The following is an 18,917-nucleotide window of genomic DNA, read 5'->3' as shown; positions in this document are numbered from 1 at the left end:
AGGTCTTCAATTGTTTAGGCAGCGTGATTCCGCCAAACTCGCCACTTGGTCGGCGTGCCGCTTTAAAGGCGCGAGTGGGAGACTGCACAGTTTAGCAGCCAACACTCCTGGCCAGTAAAAAAAAAAAAAAATGGACGGGCAGAAGGGTGAGATTTTCCGCACAAGGAGATGATCTGATACGCACGGTGCTGGTGTCGAACTTTGCTGTGCAATACGTGGCAACTGGGTAACCGTGCTTACGCCAGTACGGCGAACACCTGAGTTTTACCCAGTGAGCCATCTGGTCATGCGCCAGGGAGATGTTCATGGAGTCAGGAGATTAGGAACCATCAAGGATGCCTTTCTTGAGGGACCAGCACACTTTCGTTTTGGTCAAAATTCCAATGTTTTGCGGAGGCAGTGCTGCACCGATGAACAGTGGCAGTTGGAGGTGTTAATAGGATCTAAGCTGATCGGTGAAGCAGAAACCAAAACACAGCTTTTTGTTGACTTTGCAACATGGCGTGGTGTCCCAGCATCCCTATCTGTATACTCTTTTTTTGAATTGAACAAATGAGCACGAAAATAAACAAATTAAAGTGGGCCGTCGACCCCTGGTACCACACTGAAACAGAGCTCAAAATGTCAAAGGAAACGTGACCAAACAAACTGCAATATCATTGCCGGGGTTTAGTTCCCTATTTATTTATTTTTAAAAATATATTTGTATTCTCTATTTTCACATTTTCTTCAGAATTTACACCTCCGTAACAAACCGTAAACGGTAACTAATACAGGGGGCGTGATTCTCCACTCCCGCGCCGGTTGGGAGAATCGCCTGGGTCGCCAAAATTTCCCGCGACGCCGGTCCGACGCTCTCCCGCGATTCTCCCAAGAGGCAAGAAAGGCCCCGTAGAGTTACGCGCGGCGCAGGCCGGAGAATCGCCCGAGACATCCAAAATGGCGATTCTCCGGCACCCCTGCTATTCTCAGGCCCGGATGGGCCGAGCGGCCAGCCCAAAACGGCGGGTTCCCCCCCTGGCGCCGTCCACACCTGGTCGATGCCGGCGGGAACAGCGCGGGAATGCTGGGGGGGCGGGCCTAAAATGGGGTCTGGCCCGCGATTGGTGTCCACCGATCGTCGGGCCGTCCTCTCTGAAGGAGGACCTCCTTTCTTCCGCAGCCCCACAAGATCCGTCAGACATCTTATTGCGGGGCGGACCCGGAGAGGACGGCAACCACGTATGTGCGGGTTGGCGCCGGGTGACGCCAGTTATGCGGCGCCGGCCGCGTCATGTATGCGGCGGCGCCTTGACGCGGCTCCAAGGCCTGACGCGTGTAAATGATGCGGCGCCGCTCCTAGCCCATTATCGGGCCCCGAATCGGTCGGGATAGCGGCCGTTTCGCGCCGTCATGAACCTCGACGGCGTTCACGACTGTGTGGGCACTTCGGCGCGGGAGTGGAGACGAGCGCTTGGGTGCTCCTTCCAAGAGCCGCTGCAGACTCAATGGGCTGAGTGGCCTCTTTCTGCACTGTAAATTCTATGAGGTAACATTCAGGAAGCCAGACACCATCCAGGACAAAGCATCCCACTTGATTGCTCTCCCTTCCACAAACATTCAACCCCTCCACCGCCGGTGAACAGTGGCAGCCACGTGTACCATCTACAAGATGCACTGCAGTAACTCGCCAAGGTTCCTTCGGCAGCACCTTCCAAACCCATGACCACTACCATTTAGATTGGCAAAAGCAGCAGATACCTGGGAACCCCACCACCTGGAGGTTCCCCTCCAAGTCACTCACCACCCTAGCTTGAAAATATATTGGCGTTCCTTCACTGTTGCTGGTGCAACATCATGGAACTCCCTCCCTAACAGCATAGTGTGTGTACCTACACCTCGAGGACTGCAGCGGTTCAAGAAGGCAACTCACCACCACATTCTGAAGGGCAACTCGGGATGGGAAATAAATGCTGGTCTAACTCCTTTAATGGACACCTAAAAACAAACCACCTGGTCGTTGGCAATGGCTGTAAATGGGATCTTGCTGTGCACAAATTGGCTATCGCGTTTCTCACTTTACAACAGTGACTGCACCGCATTATCCGCATTCGGGACAGCCAGGGGCCATGAAAAGGTGCTATATAAATGCGCGACATCCCTTATGTGGACAAATCTCTCACTCTGCCACGTTGCGTTCTGTACACAGGGCTTCTTTGCCTGAAAGCCGGCCAGGGTTTTGGCAGAGAAAAGGTTAACAGGAAATGGATGGGCGATGAGGAAGCAGGAGATCAGGATCTCGAACAGGACGCGGGGTTGTCATTAGGGCTTTTTTTTTTTTGTTTGCTGGGTGGAACACTGTGAACTATAAACAGTTTTAATATGAGGCAGGAAATGTTCTGCAAGTCAGGTGACATCTGTAAAGAGAATCTTCCAGGACTGCTGAAAGGAACGTGTTTGAAACATTGATCTGCTGTTTTTCCTCTTTGGAGATTGACCTGCTCTATATTTTCAGTGTTTATCAGTTCTGATTTGAGATTTCCAGCAATTGTACTTTTAAAAAAAAAAAAAAAAAGAAAATGTGGGAATGTATTGCTTTCTCTTGGGCCAACCTCGATTCATTTCGCAGTGCTTCCCCAGTCCCAGCCAGGAGGTTGCAAGTTCACGCCTCTCTAGCGGTGCAAGCACTAAATCCAGGCTTACTCTCCGGTGCAGTTCGAGGGAGTCCTGCACTGTTGGGGGTGCTGCCTTTCAGTAGAAACCAGGGCCTCATTTGCTCCTTCGAGTGGGCCTAAAAGAACCCATGGCACTATGTTGAAAAAGCACAAAGGTGTTGACTCAAATGGCCTGGCCAATATTTATTCCTCACTCAACATCATTAAAACTACTTGCCTGGACATTCCCACATTGTGGTGTGGGAACTTAACTGTGCACAAATTGCCCACATTGTTACTGACATACCACAGCACCTACAGTTCAGAAGTACTTCATTAGGGCAGCACGGTAGCATTGTGGATAGCACAATTGCTTCACAGCTCCAGGGTCCCAGGTTCGATTCCGGCTTGGGTCACTGTCTGTGCGGAGTCTGCACATCCTCCCCGTGTGTGCATGGGTTTCCTCCGGGTGCTCCGGTTTCCTCCCACAGTCCAAAGATGTGCAGGTTAGGTGGATTGGCCATGATAAATTGCCCTTAGTGTCCAAAGTTTCCCTTAGTGTTGGGTGGGGTTGCTGAGTTATGGGGATAGGGTGGAGGTGTTGACCTTGGGTGGGGTGCTCTTTCCAGGAGCTGGTGCAGACTCGATGGGCCGAATGGCCTCCTTCGGCACTGTAAATTCTATGAAATTGGCCGTCAAGTTCTTTGGGACAGACTTAAGGGGGCGGGGTGGGGGGGGGGGGCGGGGGGGGGGGGTTGAGCAGGTCTGTGGCGGTTTCTACACCCAAGCGATGAGGAATTTTTGTTTTTTGTTCCCATGTTCACAAGGTTGATTCTAAGATTTACTTTTTTGTGGTGGGTAGCTCAATTCTCCTTTGGGTGATGAAGGCGGAGTAGTCAGGTAGTCAGCTGTAGTAATTTCAGACCATGCTCCACACTTTCGATTTGGGGCAGAGGTTCATTTTGTGGGTTTAGTTATTGTACAGGATCTCCACAGTTACCAATGCCTTGAGTTTGGGGGTACTTTTTATTGAATAGGGGTACAAGACAGGGTGTCTGCTGTCTCCGCTCTTGTTTGTTTTTGCGATTGAGCCTTTGGCCATTGCGTTGAGATATTCCGGTAAATGGAAGGGGATAGGACGGGGGTGGGGGAGAGCATAGGGTGTCTTTATATGCAGACAACTTGCTGCTTTATATTACTGTGGATGAAATAATGAAGCTACTGAGGAGCTTTGGCTCCTTCTCTGGGTACAAGTTGAATAGAGAAGAGTGAGTACATCCAGCCAATCCTCCAGGGAGGGGAGCCAATCTGGCGGAGTTACCTTTTTGTTGTGCCAAGTCTAGCTTCCATTATCTGGCTATCCGGGTGGCCCATGGCTGGGCTCTGCTTCATAAATTGAACTGCGCTAGTCTGGTGAGCAAGGTCAAGTCTGACTTGTAAAAGTGGGATAACCGTCCTCTGCCCTTAGTGGGCAGGTTATTAAAATGAATGTACTCCCGAGAATTTGATCCATTTTGCAGTGTCTCCTCACCTTTTTCCCCCTATATCCTTTTTATGTTAGGTTTAATATGTTGTTAATCTCCTTTATATGGGCGGGTAAAACCCAAGGATTTGTGGGGCATTTCTTCAGAGGGACAGACCGTTGTGGGGGGGGGGGGTCTAGCAATACCCAATTTGCTTTTTAATTACTGAGTGGTCAATAAGGTGTTGGGGCGGTTCAGTGATCAGTTCCATATGGGGACACTTGGGAGGTAAGCTCGTGCAGGGGCTCTGGTCTAGATGCACTGGTATTGGCCTCGCCGCCATTTTCCCCAGTGAGGTATTCTTCGAACCCAGGGGTGGTGCCCACTCTAAGGACCTGGAAGCAATTTAAGCAGCATTTGAGATCCATGTCATTGCTGGCCCCAATCTGTGACAATCACCTATTTGTGCCGTTGAGTTTAAACTTGACGTTTGGGGGGGGGGAAGAGAAAGGTTTGAGAGATTTGGGGACTTATTCGTGGAGGTATGGTTTGCCAGTCTGGTGGAGCTGTCGGGACGAATTTGGTCAGATGCCTCTATAGATTGTAATTTTGTGCAAAAAGCCTTTCCGTCATTTCCCATGGCACCGACGTTGTCCCTGGTGAGGAAGATTCCATCTTTAGCAGAGTCTGGTGGGGGAGTATTTCAGGTATCTGTGGGCAGGTCCTGTCAGCGGAGTTGGCCCTGGTGGATGGGGTGAAGACTATGTGGGAGGGGGAATTAGGATCTCTTTTGGATGAGGAAGCGTGCCCTTCACAGGGTAAACTTCACGTCCTCCTGGGCACGGCTCAGCCTGATCCAGCTTACGGTGATACATGGGGTTCACCTAACTAAGGCTAGGAAGAGCGGTTTCTTTCCGGGGGAGGGGGGGGGTGGAAGACTAGAGTGAGTGGTATTCACAGGGGCCGGCCAATTACACCCATATTTTCTGGTCTTTGGGTCTCCTTCGTTAACACCATGTCAGCGATTCTTAACGTCACTTGGAGCCTTATCTTTTGTCGGCCACTTTTGGAGTGTCGCACTCACTGGGGCTGCCGGCAGGGGTGAAGGCGGATGTCCTCGCCTTTGCCTCACTAATAGCCAAGAGGCAAGTTTTGCTGGTGTGATGGTCTTCTATTCTGTCCAGTGCTTCGGCCTGGTTGGGTGATCTTGTGGAATTTGTGCATCTGGAGAAGGTCAAGTACACAGTCAGAGGGCCGGTTGAGGGGTTCTACCTGAGATGGCAGCCATTCATTTCCTCCTATAAAGATTTAGTCCCTGTCAGTTGTTCGCGGGGGAAGGGGTGTTCTCTTTTGATGTGATTTATATGGTCGGTTGGGTTTGGGCTATATTGCATTGTGCAACATTTGTCTTTTGTGTCGTTAGTTTGCTATAAATGAAAAATCTTCAATAAAATTATTTAAAGTTCTTTAGGGGCAACCTGAAGTCATGAAAGAAGCTATATAAATGCAAATCCTCTTAATTGCAAAGCTTTGTATAGGCTCAAGATTCCGTACCAGTTTAGTAACATGCTGTCCCGTGTGACTTTTTCATGCCTCATTTACTGGGTTAATTTAGCAGATCAGGTTCTCTCCCTGTGGTTTAGGGAAATGATTTGCTCTGTGGTTTACAATCTTTACTGGAGATAAAAGGGTGTAATGCTTGTCTGAGTAATGGAGGTGAAACCTCGACTCATTCGAGAGAGTTGGATGCTACGATGTGGAGGGACTATGCTATTATTTTCCGAGTGACTGAGCTAAAATAGCTTGGATGTCCTTCCTTATGCACATTCCGATCTTGGTAACTTATAAATACAACGCGAGAGATTATCTTTCTTCCTATCAGGAAAAAATGGACTGTTGAACGTAACCAGGTACAACACAAGATAATCATAGATAATCATAGAATAGGCTTTCACGGCAATAAACTTTCCCACTGGATTGGTGGCCATCTTGTTTCTGCTCCCTGGCTCAATTGCATTGTGGGAATGTTTTGATTTGGCCATTTGGTCAGGTTTGAGGGGTGATCTGATCGAGTTACTTAAAATTATAAAACAAAGCTTCCAAATGATAGAGACCGAGAAACCATTTCTTCTGGTGGGGGAAATCCAGAACAAGGGACTACCAGCGTCTCCGAACAGGCGCCGGAATGTGGCGACTAGGGGCTTTTCACAGTAACTTCATTGAAGCCTACTTGTGACAATAAGCGATTTTCATTTCATTTCATATAATCTGGAGCTAGGCTGGTCAGAATGAAGTTGGAGAGCACTTCCTGAAACGGAGCCAAGATTAAGATCGGGTTATATCTCACAATGGCTGAAGGAGGTTTAATGCTCTTCTTCTGGTCGCCACACTACCAGAAGGATGTGGAGGCTTTAGAGAGGGTGCAGAAGAGATTTACCAGAATGTTGCCTGGTATGGAGGGCATTAGCTATGAGGAGCGGTTGAATAAACTCGGTTTGTTCTCACTGGAACGAAGGAGGTTGAGGGGAGACCTGATAGAGGTATACAAAATTATGAGGGGCATAGACAGAGTGGATAGTCAGAGGCTTTTCCCCAGGGTAGAGGGGTCAATTACTAGGGGGCATAGGTTTAACGTGAGAGGGGCAAGGTTTAGAGTAGATGTACGAGGCAAGTTTTTTACGCAGAGGGTAGTGGGTGCCTGGAACTCGCTGCCGGAGGAGGTGGTGGAAGCAGGGACGATAGTGACATTTAAAGAGCATCTTGACAAATACATAAATAGGATGGGAATAGAGGGATACGGACCCAGGACGTGTAGAAGATTGTAGTTTAGTCGGGCAGCATGGTCGGCACGGGCTTGGAGGGCCGAAGGGCCTGTTCCTGTGCTGTACATTTCTTTGTTCTTTGTTCTGTTCTGTAGGAATAATGTGGCAGGGAAATGGGGTGGGATTGGAATTCCCGAGCTTGGAACGTTCCTGTTTTCCCTTCAAGCATACAGACGAGAAATTGGAGCTCCGATGTTCTCCCAACACCAATAACCACTTGCTGCTTTCCTTTGCTCAGGTCTGTACGAGCTGTGAGGACAATGCCGAGGCCAGTGGCTTCTGTGTCGAGTGTCTCGAGTGGCTCTGTAAAACCTGCATCGAGGCCCATCAAAGAGTCAAGTTTACAAAAGATCACACTGTGAGGCAGAAGAAGGATGTGTCACCAGGTAATTATAAAACAAGTCACCAGCATCCCTCCCCCAGCCCCCTGCCAGCATATGTATAGACCCTCAGCAGCACCAGTTATGAACTTAGTGAGTCTCACCCGGAGACAGGATGGGTGAATTTTGGGAGCCAGGCACTAGTTTGGCAGCTTTTTTTTAAATGGTTAAGCACCTGATGATTGACATTCAAACCAACAATAATTGATCCGCGTTTTCGTACCGGATAACCGCAGGACGCCTGGGACACCGGCCCACCCCTGTTGACAAGATTTAAATTTCAAATGGCTAGTTTCCAAAAAAGTAGCCACTGTTAAAATGTTTCAGCTGACTGGTCTGGTCACCTTCTGCAATGACAGGATGCCCTGGTAAGACCCAAACTCAAAACCTGGACACACGGGGCTAAATTAATATGAAAGGGATGCCTAGTTGTAAATTGGAATAGACTGATTACCAGGACACAAACTAAAAAGGCGGTGTGATAAATGGATATAGTGTAAGGGCCATGCTAAAATTGCCCCTTAGTGTCCAGGGATGTGCAGGTTAGGTGGGGTTACAAGGACAGGGTGCTCTTTCAGAGGGTGAGTACAGACTTGATAGGCCGAATGGCCTCCTTTTGCACTGTAGGGGTTCGATGGGTTACAAATTTAGCAAATATGAGGGGTGAAGTGAAAAATAGCAACTCCCAGTGTTTTTGAAAACTCACCGCTATTCTTAGAAGTCCCCCTATACCCAAAAAGGGTCGACACTCTAAATGGTGATCAGGGTTTCTCACTCCCCGACTCCGATGCAGGCTTCAGTGGGTGCTTTTCAGGTCAAACTATGTTTTCAAGTTATCCCCCGGTATAACCCATACCTTCACCGAAGATTTCATCTACTTACCACTTAGTAGCATTGATCCTGGGTCCCGCATTGCTAAGTAAGTAAAGTAGACTTTGGAATAACCACTATTTCAGGTTGAATTAAGTTATTTTATTATTATATTTTTTCTTTTAAAAGCTGCAATTACTGTCTTTACAGAAAGGTAAAAAGATCTTGCTTCTGGATCCTTCTGGTTGGTTGAAGGGACCTTCAGGCCCAACTTGACAATCAATCTTCTTTAAAGTCTGGTCTTCTTTAGAGATATTCGCTGGTTAACTAGGTTGCTGTGTCCTATCTTTGCCATGTACCGAGCTGTGAGAGCTCGCTCTGCTGGCTATCTCTGAGCTGACTCTGGCTCCTCTTTAAATTCTAGTCTTCCTTAGATGTATTAGATATTTTAGCTTGGCTGCTTTGCCCTGTCCCTTTTCCATGGCCGAGCTGACTGTAAGCTGACTCTGAACTGCTTCTCCCCCCTCTCTCTCTCCCTCTGGTTCTGATTCTGGCTGCTGTTCCCTTTCTTTGGGTTTATATATTTTTCTAACAGTTATCTAGTTTTTATGACTTTATTGTAAAGTAACATTTTTCACTTTGATTGTAAAAAGTATCTTTGATCTAAACATTCTAATCCAACTAAGTGCTCATTTTGACATGACTTCATCTCATAGATCTGATTACATTGTTTCCTTTGTGATGTTCAAAATGCTTTGGTTTCAATAGAGGTGTGAATTTTAATTCCTGTCATTTCTATAGTTTTATTTTCCAATTGTGTCCTCCGCTCATAATTTTGGCTTTGAATTATGTTTCTCGTAGACTGATAGTCTCCAGTTTTCTTTAATTTACCTGGCATTAGCAAATTCACACCTAGAATCGTCACCAAATTCAATCCTTTCCTTCCCAGCTGCTCACTAAGATAGTTACTTTCAATGAAGGTGTGAGCCATTGTTTTTGGCTTCATTCAAAATCCTGTTTGACTTGTTTGCCAAGCCTGCTTGACCAAGGATATCTGCATTTTAGTCCTCTCCTGGCAGCTGCTGTTAACCCTTTGTGGGATCTTTCCCTGTATCCTCTCATGTTTCTCTCAGACCAGATATTGCCAGACTTCCATGTTTCAAATGACACATCTTTCCATATTTTCAATAACACCGGGGAAAAGACTGCTGAAAGGGGAAAAGATTGTCGCATTAGAACCCCATTATTAGGTTGGGTTTGCAGCTGAATGTGTGAAATACCAATTATTGGGAGTGAGTAACACACTGTAATCTTGCTCAACCAAAACGTGGGACAGGTAAGCTAGATGCATCCTCCCCAGCATCCTGAGATGCACGCTTGTAAAATGTACTATTGAAGATAGTGATTTACCACAGTGGTTTAATTTGAGTGAGGCTAACATTCCAGATGAGGGGGGGGGGCTGTATGAAGTGTTAATCCCTGACCGTGTCACACCCTTTCCTGTGTTTCCTCAGAGGCGGTTAATGTGTCCAACCAGCGAATGCTCTTCTGCCCCATCCACAGGCAGGAACAGCTCAAGCTTTTCTGTGAGACCTGCGATAGGTTAACGTGTCGAGACTGCCAGCTGCTGGAACATAAAGAACACAGGTAACTAGACAAGACCCATACATGCACGACCCCCCCGCAGCTCTAGCACCGCTCGCCCCCCGCAGCCACGAGCCACGCTCATCCCGCAGCCATGGCTCTATCACTGTATATCACGAGGGAACAGTATTGGTGAGGACCGATCTGTCACAGTTTAACACAGGGGTACAGTACTGGTGGGGACAGGTCTGTTATTGTATAACTCTGGAGTACAGTACTGGTGGGGACAGGTCTGTCACTGTATAACTCTGGAGTACAGTACTGGTGGGGACAGGTCTGTCACTATAAAACTGGGGTACAGTACTGGTGGGGCAGGTCCGTCACTCAACACGGGTACAGTACTGGTGGGGACTGGTCTGTCACTGTATAACACTGGGATACAGTACTGGTGGGGATAGGTCTGTCACTGTATAACACTGGGGTACAGTACTGGTGGGGACAGGTCCAACACTATAACACTGGGGTACAGTACTGGTGGGGACGTGCCTGTCACTGTATAACACTAAGATACAGTACTGGTGGGGACGGCTCTGTCACTGTATAACACTGGGGTACAGTACTGGTGGGCATGGCTCTGTCACTGTATAACACTGGGGTACAGTACTGGTGGGGACGGGTCTGTCACTGTATAACACTGGGGTACAGTACTGGTGGGGACGGGTCTGTCACTGTATAACACTGACATACAGAACTGGTGGGTTGGATCTGTCACTGTGTAACACTGGGGTACAGTACTGGTGGGGACGGGTCTGTCACTGTATAACACTGGGGTACAGTACTGGTGGGGCCAGGTCTGTCACTGTATAACACTGGTGTACAGTACTGGTGGGGACAGGTCTGTCTCTGTATAACACTGGAGAACAGTACTGGTGGGGACAGGTCTGTCACTGTATAACACTGGGGTACAGTACTGGTGGGGCCAGGTCTGTCACTGTATAACACTGGTGTACAGTACTGGTGGGGACAGGTATGCCACTGTATAACACTGAGGTACAGTACGGGTGGGGCCAGGTCTGTCACTGTAATACACTCGGGTACAGTCCTGGTGGAGCCAGTTCTTTCACTGTATAACACTGGGGTACAGTACTGGTGGGGACAGGTCTGCCACTGTGTAACACTGGGGTACGGTACTGGTGGGGACGGATCTGTCACTGTATAACACTGGGGTACAGTACTGGTGGGGCCAGGTCTGTCACTGTATAACACTGGTGTACAGTACTGGTGGGGACAGGTCTGTCTCTGTATAACACTGGGGTACAGTACTGGTGGGGACAGGTCTGCCACTGTGTAACACTGGGGTACGGTACTGGTGGGGCCAGGTCTGTCACTGTATAACACTGGTGTACAGTACTGGTGGGGACAGGTCTGTCTCTGTATAACACTGGGGTACAGTACTGGTGGGGACAGGTCTGCCACTGTGTAACACTGGGGTACGGTACTGGTGGGGACGGATCTGTCACTGTATAACACTGGGTACAGTACTGGTGGGGACGGATCTGTCACTGTATAACACTGGGTACAGTACTGGTGGGGACATGTCTGTCACTGTATAACACTGGGATACAGTACTGGTGGGGACAGGTCTGCCACTGTGTAACACGAGTTCAGTACTGGTGGGGACGGATCTGTCACTGTATAACACTGGGTACAGTACTGGTGAGGACGTGCCTGTCACTGTATAACACCGGGTACAGTACTGGTGGGGACGGGTCTCTCACTGTATAACACTGGGTACAGTACTGGTGGGGACAGATCTGCCACTGTTTAACACTGGGACACAGTACTGGTGGGGACGGACCTGTCACAGTTTAACACTGGGGTACAGTACTGGTGGGGACGGGTCTGTCACTGTATAACACTTGCGTACAGTACTGGTGGGGACGGGTGTGTTACAGTTTAACACTGGGACACAGTACTGGTGGGGACGGATCTGTCACGGTTTAACACTGGGAATATTGTCGCAAAGGAAGAATGTGCAGCGTGTTATGAAATGTGGTCAGACCCTTAAGTGTTAGGTGCGATTTTGTTAGAGACCAATAATACAAGACACTTGTTCAGTGAAGAAATCTGCAAGATTACATTGGGTTTGAACAAACAAAAATAAACTTTACTGCCTAAGGTCAGAAACATTAAAAAAAATTATGCTATCTATCTTATACTCTAACATTCAGGATAACGATGAGGTGCACGTAAATTAGCAGGCAACTGTAGTCGAATACGCCACACTAGACGATAAATGGCAGATGCAACCAAGACAGAGTCCGCAGATTTCTCAACAACTTTCCCAAACATCAGTAATATTGAGTCAACTAATCTCACTGAAAGTCTGAATCTCTCATGAGAGATTCCAGTCTTCCGCTTCGAAGATCTCACCTGGAATTCTTGCCGAAAGTCTTGGACAGCCTAGAATCATAGAATTTACAGTGCAGAAGAAGGCCTTTCGGCCCATCGAGTCTGCACCGGCTCTGGGAAAGAGCACCCCACTTAAGCCCACACCTCAAACACTATCCCCTTAACCCAGTAACCACATCTCACCTTTTTGGACACTAAGGGCAATTTAGCACGGCCAATCCACCTAATCTGCACATCTTTGGACTGTGGGAGGAAACCGGAGCACCCGGAGGAAACCCACGCAGACTCTGGGAGAACGTACAGACTCCGCACAGACAGTGACCCAAGCCAGGAATCGAACCTCGGGACCCTGGAGCTGTGGAGCAACAGTGCTACCATGCAAGCCTAGCTTGCAGGGCTTCAGTCTCGTCTCTGAGATTCCCTTCCCCTGGATTACACAGTATGCCGAGCACATCTTCAGCTCGTCAGCTGTGCTGAGCAGGACATTCTCGCTCCAAAGGGATACCTGAGCATCAATGGAGTCCCCAACCTTCCACTTCCTTCTTCACCTAACGTCTGTCCTTTATCCCTCTCCCTGTCTCCTGTCTGGGATTCTATCCTTCCACGGCGCTCTGCCAGGTTTTCACGCCGTTTTTCTTCTCTCGGCTGGAGCGCTTGGTCTGTCTTCTCCGTAAGTATAGTTCCATAACACCGGTTACAGGGAGAAGGTTGGGCCTCCTTCTGTGTTGTAATAATTGTGCGACTCTGTGAAGCTTGCAGCATCGAGGTAGGCCATTCGGCCCAACAGCTCTATGCCAGGATCTGAGCTCCGCACCGGCCTCGCCCCCACATTACTGCATCGAACTCACTCAGTGGGAATTAAGTCGACTACTTTCACGGTCGGTTTTGGAGAAAAGACTGAGTCATTGGAGTGCAATTAAATTAAAACTGAGCTGGATTGGGAGCATTGAACGTATGGTGACATGGCATTGGGCAAGACACTGGGAAGGGCAGAGCCAGCATTCTTCCCAGTACAGGCGACAGCAGTTGAAGTACTGGCGTGTAGCAGGGGGCCTTACTCAGCCCAGGAAAGTGGCCATGGAGCCCAATATGATCCATGGTGGGTTTAACTTTATAGCATCACGAAGGATGCTGGAGGCCTGTACTTGAAGCTCATTAGACCCCACCCTAGTTAATAATAAAATTGGAGCAGGTGAGCAGTGCTGCAGTCAAAAGAGGCATGGATTCTAACTGGTGCTTGCACCCTGAAGATCCTGTCCCTCACCACCGCCATCTTCCCAAGCCCGAAACCAGCACCCTTGGCCTACCCTCCAACACTGTAAAGACAGGCAGCAGTTCTTTCCTGGCTGCTGATGGCTGAGGTTACTGAGCAACCAGTTACCTAAACTCTGGTTTGGATTATTGGGCGAGGCCCCCTCGCATGCTCCGCTGTTATAAACCAACACTTAACCTGCCTCCGGGCAGTTGGCGGGAGGGGTGGGGGGAGGTGGGGGTGGGGAGAAGAGGGAGGGGGAGAAGGGGGTAGGTACAGAAATCGTGTAGGGATGGAAAATGAGGGGGGGAAAAAATCAGGCGCCTTCCCCAGTTTGAGGAACATCCACTCGTCTCTCAGTTTCAGAGCTGGGGGCAGGAGCTGTGTGATTTTTCCTTTTGAGCCAGGAGCTCACAATGTAGATTGATTATCAGCCGGGAATTCGCACAGCACTGAGGAAGAGAACTTGGCTAACAACAGGAAAAGAAAGCTCTAGGGGGTAGGTTCGTGGGCAAACAATACAGGATAAAGCAGCAGGAAGAGGCTCACTGTGAGAGGCAAGACTGTAAAGGCCCACTTCAAACTGGTTAAGTCAGTAAAGATCCAGCAGAAAGGTATGATACTATAATCTACCTTCTAGGTTCAGAAGCTCCTTTACAAACAACACAAGTGTTGCTCTCATATTCATGTGGCAATGTTCCTATTAGACCAGCTACCTGCAGAGAAAATTCACATTTAATTATTTTCTTGCACAATGCTTTTAACAAGTTACTGCTATTTCTACCCACAAAACTTGTAAATAACCTGTAAAAGACACAAAAAACCCTAAATAAGCAAAGGACAAAAGAGGGGGGAAGGGAAACGTACGATAACTATCATCCTGGAGAAAAAGTACCAGGGAAGCTAATGGGGCTAAAGGCCAATCCACTGAACCTGATGGGTTGCATCCCAGGATATGAAATGAAGCAGCTACAGAGATAGTGGATACACTGGTTGTAATCTCCCTATGTTCCTCAAATTCTAGAAAAGTGCCAGAGAACTGGAAAACGCCAATGTAGCACCCTTAATTACAAAGGGAAGTAGACAAAAACCAGGTAACTATAGGCCAGTTAGCTTTACATTGGGAAAATGTTAGAGTCCATTATAAAGTATGTAATAGCAGAACATTTAGAAATACATAATATTATCAAGCAGAGTTAGCATAGCTACATCAAGGGGAAATCATGCCTGACAAATATATTAGAATTCCTTGAGGTGATAATGAGCAAGATAGATAAAGGGGAACCAGTAGATGTAATATACTTGGATTTACAAAAAGCGTTTGATAAGGTACTGCATAAAAGGCTATTTATTAAGACAAAAAGCCGTGGTGTTTGGGGTAGTATATTAGCATGGATAGAGGATTGGCTAACTGATAGAAGTCCGAGTTGGGATAAGATTGGCAACCTGTAACTAGTGGAGTGCCACCGGGATCAGTGGTGGGGCCACAATTATTCACTATATATATTAATGACTTGGACGAGGGAAGTGAATGTACTATTGCCAAGTTTGTGGCTGACACAAAAAAAGGTGGTCAGGCAAGTGGTGAGGGAGACACAGAGTCTCCAGAGGGATATAGAGAGGCAAGGTGTGTGGAAAAAGCTTGGCAAATGGAATATAATGCACTTTAGTGGGAAGAATAAAGAAGCTGAATATTATTTAACTGGAGAAAGACCAGAAAACTGCAGCACATAGGGATTTGATGGTCTTTGCACATAAATCACTAAAAGCTGGCAAGCAGGTTCAGCAGGTATTTGGGAAGGCAAATGGAAAAGTACAGATCTGTACCCACCATACTGTACCCCTGTGTCATACAGTGACAGACCTGTCCCCACCAGTACTGTACCCCAGTGTTATACAGTGACAGACCAGTCCCCACCAGTACTGTACCCCAGTGTTATACAGTGACAGACCTGTCCCCACCAGTACTGTGCCTCAGTGTTTTAAAGTGACAGACCTGTCCCCACCAGTACTGTACTCCAGTGTTATACAGTGACAGACCTGTCCCCACCAGTACTGTATCCCTGTCATACAGTGACAGACCTGTCCCCACCAGTACTGTATCCCTGTGTCATACAGTGACAGACCTGTCCCCACCCGTACTGTACCTCAGTGTTATACAGTGAAAGACCCGTCCCCACCAGTACTGTACTCGTGTTATATAGTGACAGATCTGTCCCCACCGATACTGTACCCCAGTGTTTATATAGTGACAGACCAGTACCCAACAGTACTGTTCTGTGTGACTGATTCTTGTTTTGCCGCCTTCTAATAAGAGTCAATTGTCCAGTTGATTGGAGGTGTCAAAAATAAAACTTTATTGCTAATTATTCACTTTAATACACTCGCATAAGAACTGAACCCAAACTTAGAAATGAAATATCAAACAATACATAAACAGGTCGAAAACATGGCAAAAAAGCATTAAACATAAAAGTATAAAGAAATAATTTTAAAACAAACAAACGGATAGATGATACAGAATTCTGGAAGGCAGAAATTCAGGAACGGGACCTTGACCACGAGATCCTACTTTTAAGGCAATCCTTATATATGGTCTTATCACTCATTCACCTGAGGAAGGAGCAGTGCTCCGAAAGCTAGTGTTTGAAACAAACCTGTTGGACTTTAACCTGGTGTTGTAAGACTTCTTACTGTGCTCACCCCAGTCCAACACCGACATCTCCACATCATGGCACTCATTTACTATCATTGGTTTCTAATTCTCATCTGAGACCTCCTGGTTTGTTCAAATAGATGTCTGTAACTTATGAGAATGATTTATTAATCAAACATTGGCCATTACTTAAGATTGACTGGTGTTCATCAAAGCTAGCTCAGCGTCTACGTGCACAGTCTCAGGAAAATAGGTTTCTCACACCACCACTGGCCGTAGACCTTGCTGTAATTAATTAGTTGATACATTCTTATTGCTGAATGTACTGAAATACAGTAGTCAATTAATTATATGAAACATTCACTGAAACAATGCCTAAATTTCCACAGGCAAGACACTCGAGTTCAATAGTTAATTCATTATCTGAAACAATGACTGTATTCTCACAGTCAAGGCACTTTTAATAATTTCACTCTTTAGCTATGCATTCAATTAGCATCTGAAACCATGAATAAATCAATAATCTATCAGTGTCGCAGCTCAATGATTTCTGTGGGTTCTTGGTGTTTATTCAGGGCGCCCAGTATAGTTGCTGTCTAAGTTTTGAATGACTGGTTGTGTTCGCAGATACCAGTTTTTAGAAGAGGCCTTTAAGAACCAGAAAGTCATCATCGACACACTGACTGCCAAACTTCAGGAGAAGAGAAACTACATCCAGCATGCAGCCACTCAGATCCAGAACAGGTACCCCTCGCTCCCTGAGGCTTCCCATCTCACACCTCAGACTCTGCTGCCCTCTGAAATGGCCTAGCAAGCCACTCAGTTCAAGGGAAGTTGGGGATGGCCAACAAATGCTTTGCACATCAAAGAATGAAGAGTAAAAACCATAATATCTTCCAACTGCTGTGCACTTCTTGCAATCATCAGCAGGTGGCAGTTGGGAGCAAGAACCATCGTCAATTGTAAGACGCTGGTGATACTTTTTTGACATATTAATATTGCTGTGAAATGTCTTGGGACGTTTTGCTATGTTAAAGGGGCAAAATGAAGGCAAGTTGTTGTATAGAATCAACCTCGCCAAATCTAATAAATATAAAGGTGGTTACATATCCTTATTTTTTTTTGATTAGACCATCCTAAGAGTGGCTCTTGTTCATAAAGCTACAGTATTCTTTATGCCCATCAGTGCCTGTGTTGCAGGATCAATGAAGTAAATGAAAACTGCAAGAAGGTCGAGCAGGACATCAAAGTGGCCGTCTTCACACTAATGATCGAGATCAACAAGAAAGGGAAAGCCTTGTTGCAGCAATTAGAGGTGAGGTTCCCGACTGGTTCCGCTCCCATCTTCTTGAGCTCTTTCACCTCTGGCCTCTTGTGCATCATTCCCCCTGCTCGCTTTCACCCCACCAGTGGCAGCCATCACTTCTGCCTAGTCCTTAAACTCGGGAATTCCATTTCTAAACTCCTCTGATCTCGTAGGTTCAAGTCCCACTCCAGAGACCTGTATGCGTAATTTGGTGTGAGACGCTCTACGACGCAGTACTGAAAGGAGTTCTGCATTGTTGGAGGTGCTGGCCTTCAATAGAAGTTAAGCTAAGGCTCCTCAGCTCTCCTGTGTGATGTGATGTAAAAGAACCCCTATTCCAATAACAGGGGAGTTCAGCCTGATGCCCTGGCCAATATTTATCCCTCAACTAACATCTAAAGACTTTCTGGTCATTATTTCATTGCTGTTTGTGGGAGCTTGCTGTGCTGTTGTTGCTTTTCCCTACACTCCAACAGTTCAGATTGCCCCATCGGTTGTAAAGCGCTTTGGCGTGCCCTGAGGTAATCAAAGATGCTATGTAAATATTCTGTTCCACCACAAGGCGGACAGATCACGTTGGCCCCAGGGTATCATAAAGTTTACAGTGCAGAAGGAGGCCATTCGGCCCATCGAGTCTGCACCGGCTCTGGGAAAGAGCACCCAACCCAAGCCTACACCTCCACCCTATCCCCATAACCCAGCAACCCCACCCAACACTAAGGGCAATTTTGGACTCTTAAGGGCAATTTAGCATGGCCAATCCACCTAACCTGCACATCTTTGGACTGTGCGAGGAAACCGGAGCACCCGGAGGAAACCCACACACACACTGGGAGAACGTGCAGACTCCGCACAGCCAGTGACCCAAGCCCGGAATCGAACCTGGGACCCTGGAGCTGTGAAGCAATTGTGCTAACCACTATGCTACCGTGCTGCCCACACTCGCGCGTGTGGGTAACATCAAGGCCTCTCTCCCATGTCATGCCAGGGTGATTAACGGGATGCTTTTTTTCCCTTGGATTTTCTCGTAGAGTGTAACCAAAGACCGTCAAGCAAAGCTCCTGCAGCAACAACTGGAGATCTCGGGGGTGTCGAAACAAGTGGAGCATGTCATGAACTTTGCCAAGTGGGCTATCTCCAACCGAAGCAGCATCGCACTACTGTACAGTAAACGACTGGTAAGATGCTCCAAGTGTCCAGGACTCGTGCCTTGTGGAGAATTCCCAGGGGAGGTCACTGCCGAACCATCGGGCACTAGGGTCACTTTAATGCAGCTTTGTGTGTGTGTGTACATGCCCACGTGTGTGTGTGTCTACGCGTGGTGATAGGGGAGTGTGGGGCGGGGTGCCATTGCTGGATCTGAACTCCAGGACTCCTGGTTTAAGTGTCCCCTCAGTTGGGCAGTTTCACCTCTTTAATATTTGTTCTCCCGCGTGTGGGCGTTGCTGCTGAGGTTGATTTACTGCCCCTCCCTAGTTGCCTTTAGGAAGGTGGTGAATCGCCTTAATTCACTGGGAAGGCCAATCCAGCTAGGTAGCCTGCTTGACAGGATAGTTGGTATGGGACTAGACTTATATACGCCAGACAAGTAAGAACTGC

At 47.5% G+C, this 18,917-nt stretch overlaps 1 protein-coding gene across 2 annotated transcripts in view; it reads left to right on the top strand.

Annotated features, from left to right (window-relative positions):
- The window catches only part of LOC140396132 (E3 ubiquitin-protein ligase TRIM33-like), a 159,254-nt gene that overhangs the window by 92,190 nt on the left and 48,147 nt on the right, over nucleotides 1-18,917 (top strand). For both annotated transcript variants that reach the window (XM_072484287.1, XM_072484288.1), the window contains exons 3-7: nucleotides 7,157-7,304; nucleotides 9,623-9,755; nucleotides 16,640-16,756; nucleotides 17,213-17,327; nucleotides 18,350-18,496. In XM_072484287.1, the coding sequence (XP_072340388.1) occupies nucleotides 7,157-7,304; nucleotides 9,623-9,755; nucleotides 16,640-16,756; nucleotides 17,213-17,327; nucleotides 18,350-18,496 (660 nt within the window). The remainder of the gene's footprint in view (nucleotides 1-7,156; nucleotides 7,305-9,622; nucleotides 9,756-16,639; nucleotides 16,757-17,212; nucleotides 17,328-18,349; nucleotides 18,497-18,917) is intronic.

Source organism: Scyliorhinus torazame, chromosome 19, assembly GCF_047496885.1.
Source record: "Scyliorhinus torazame isolate Kashiwa2021f chromosome 19, sScyTor2.1, whole genome shotgun sequence".
NCBI classification, from domain to species: Eukaryota; Metazoa; Chordata; class Chondrichthyes; order Carcharhiniformes; family Scyliorhinidae; genus Scyliorhinus; species Scyliorhinus torazame.
This window is presented reverse-complemented; position numbering and strand designations above follow the sequence as displayed.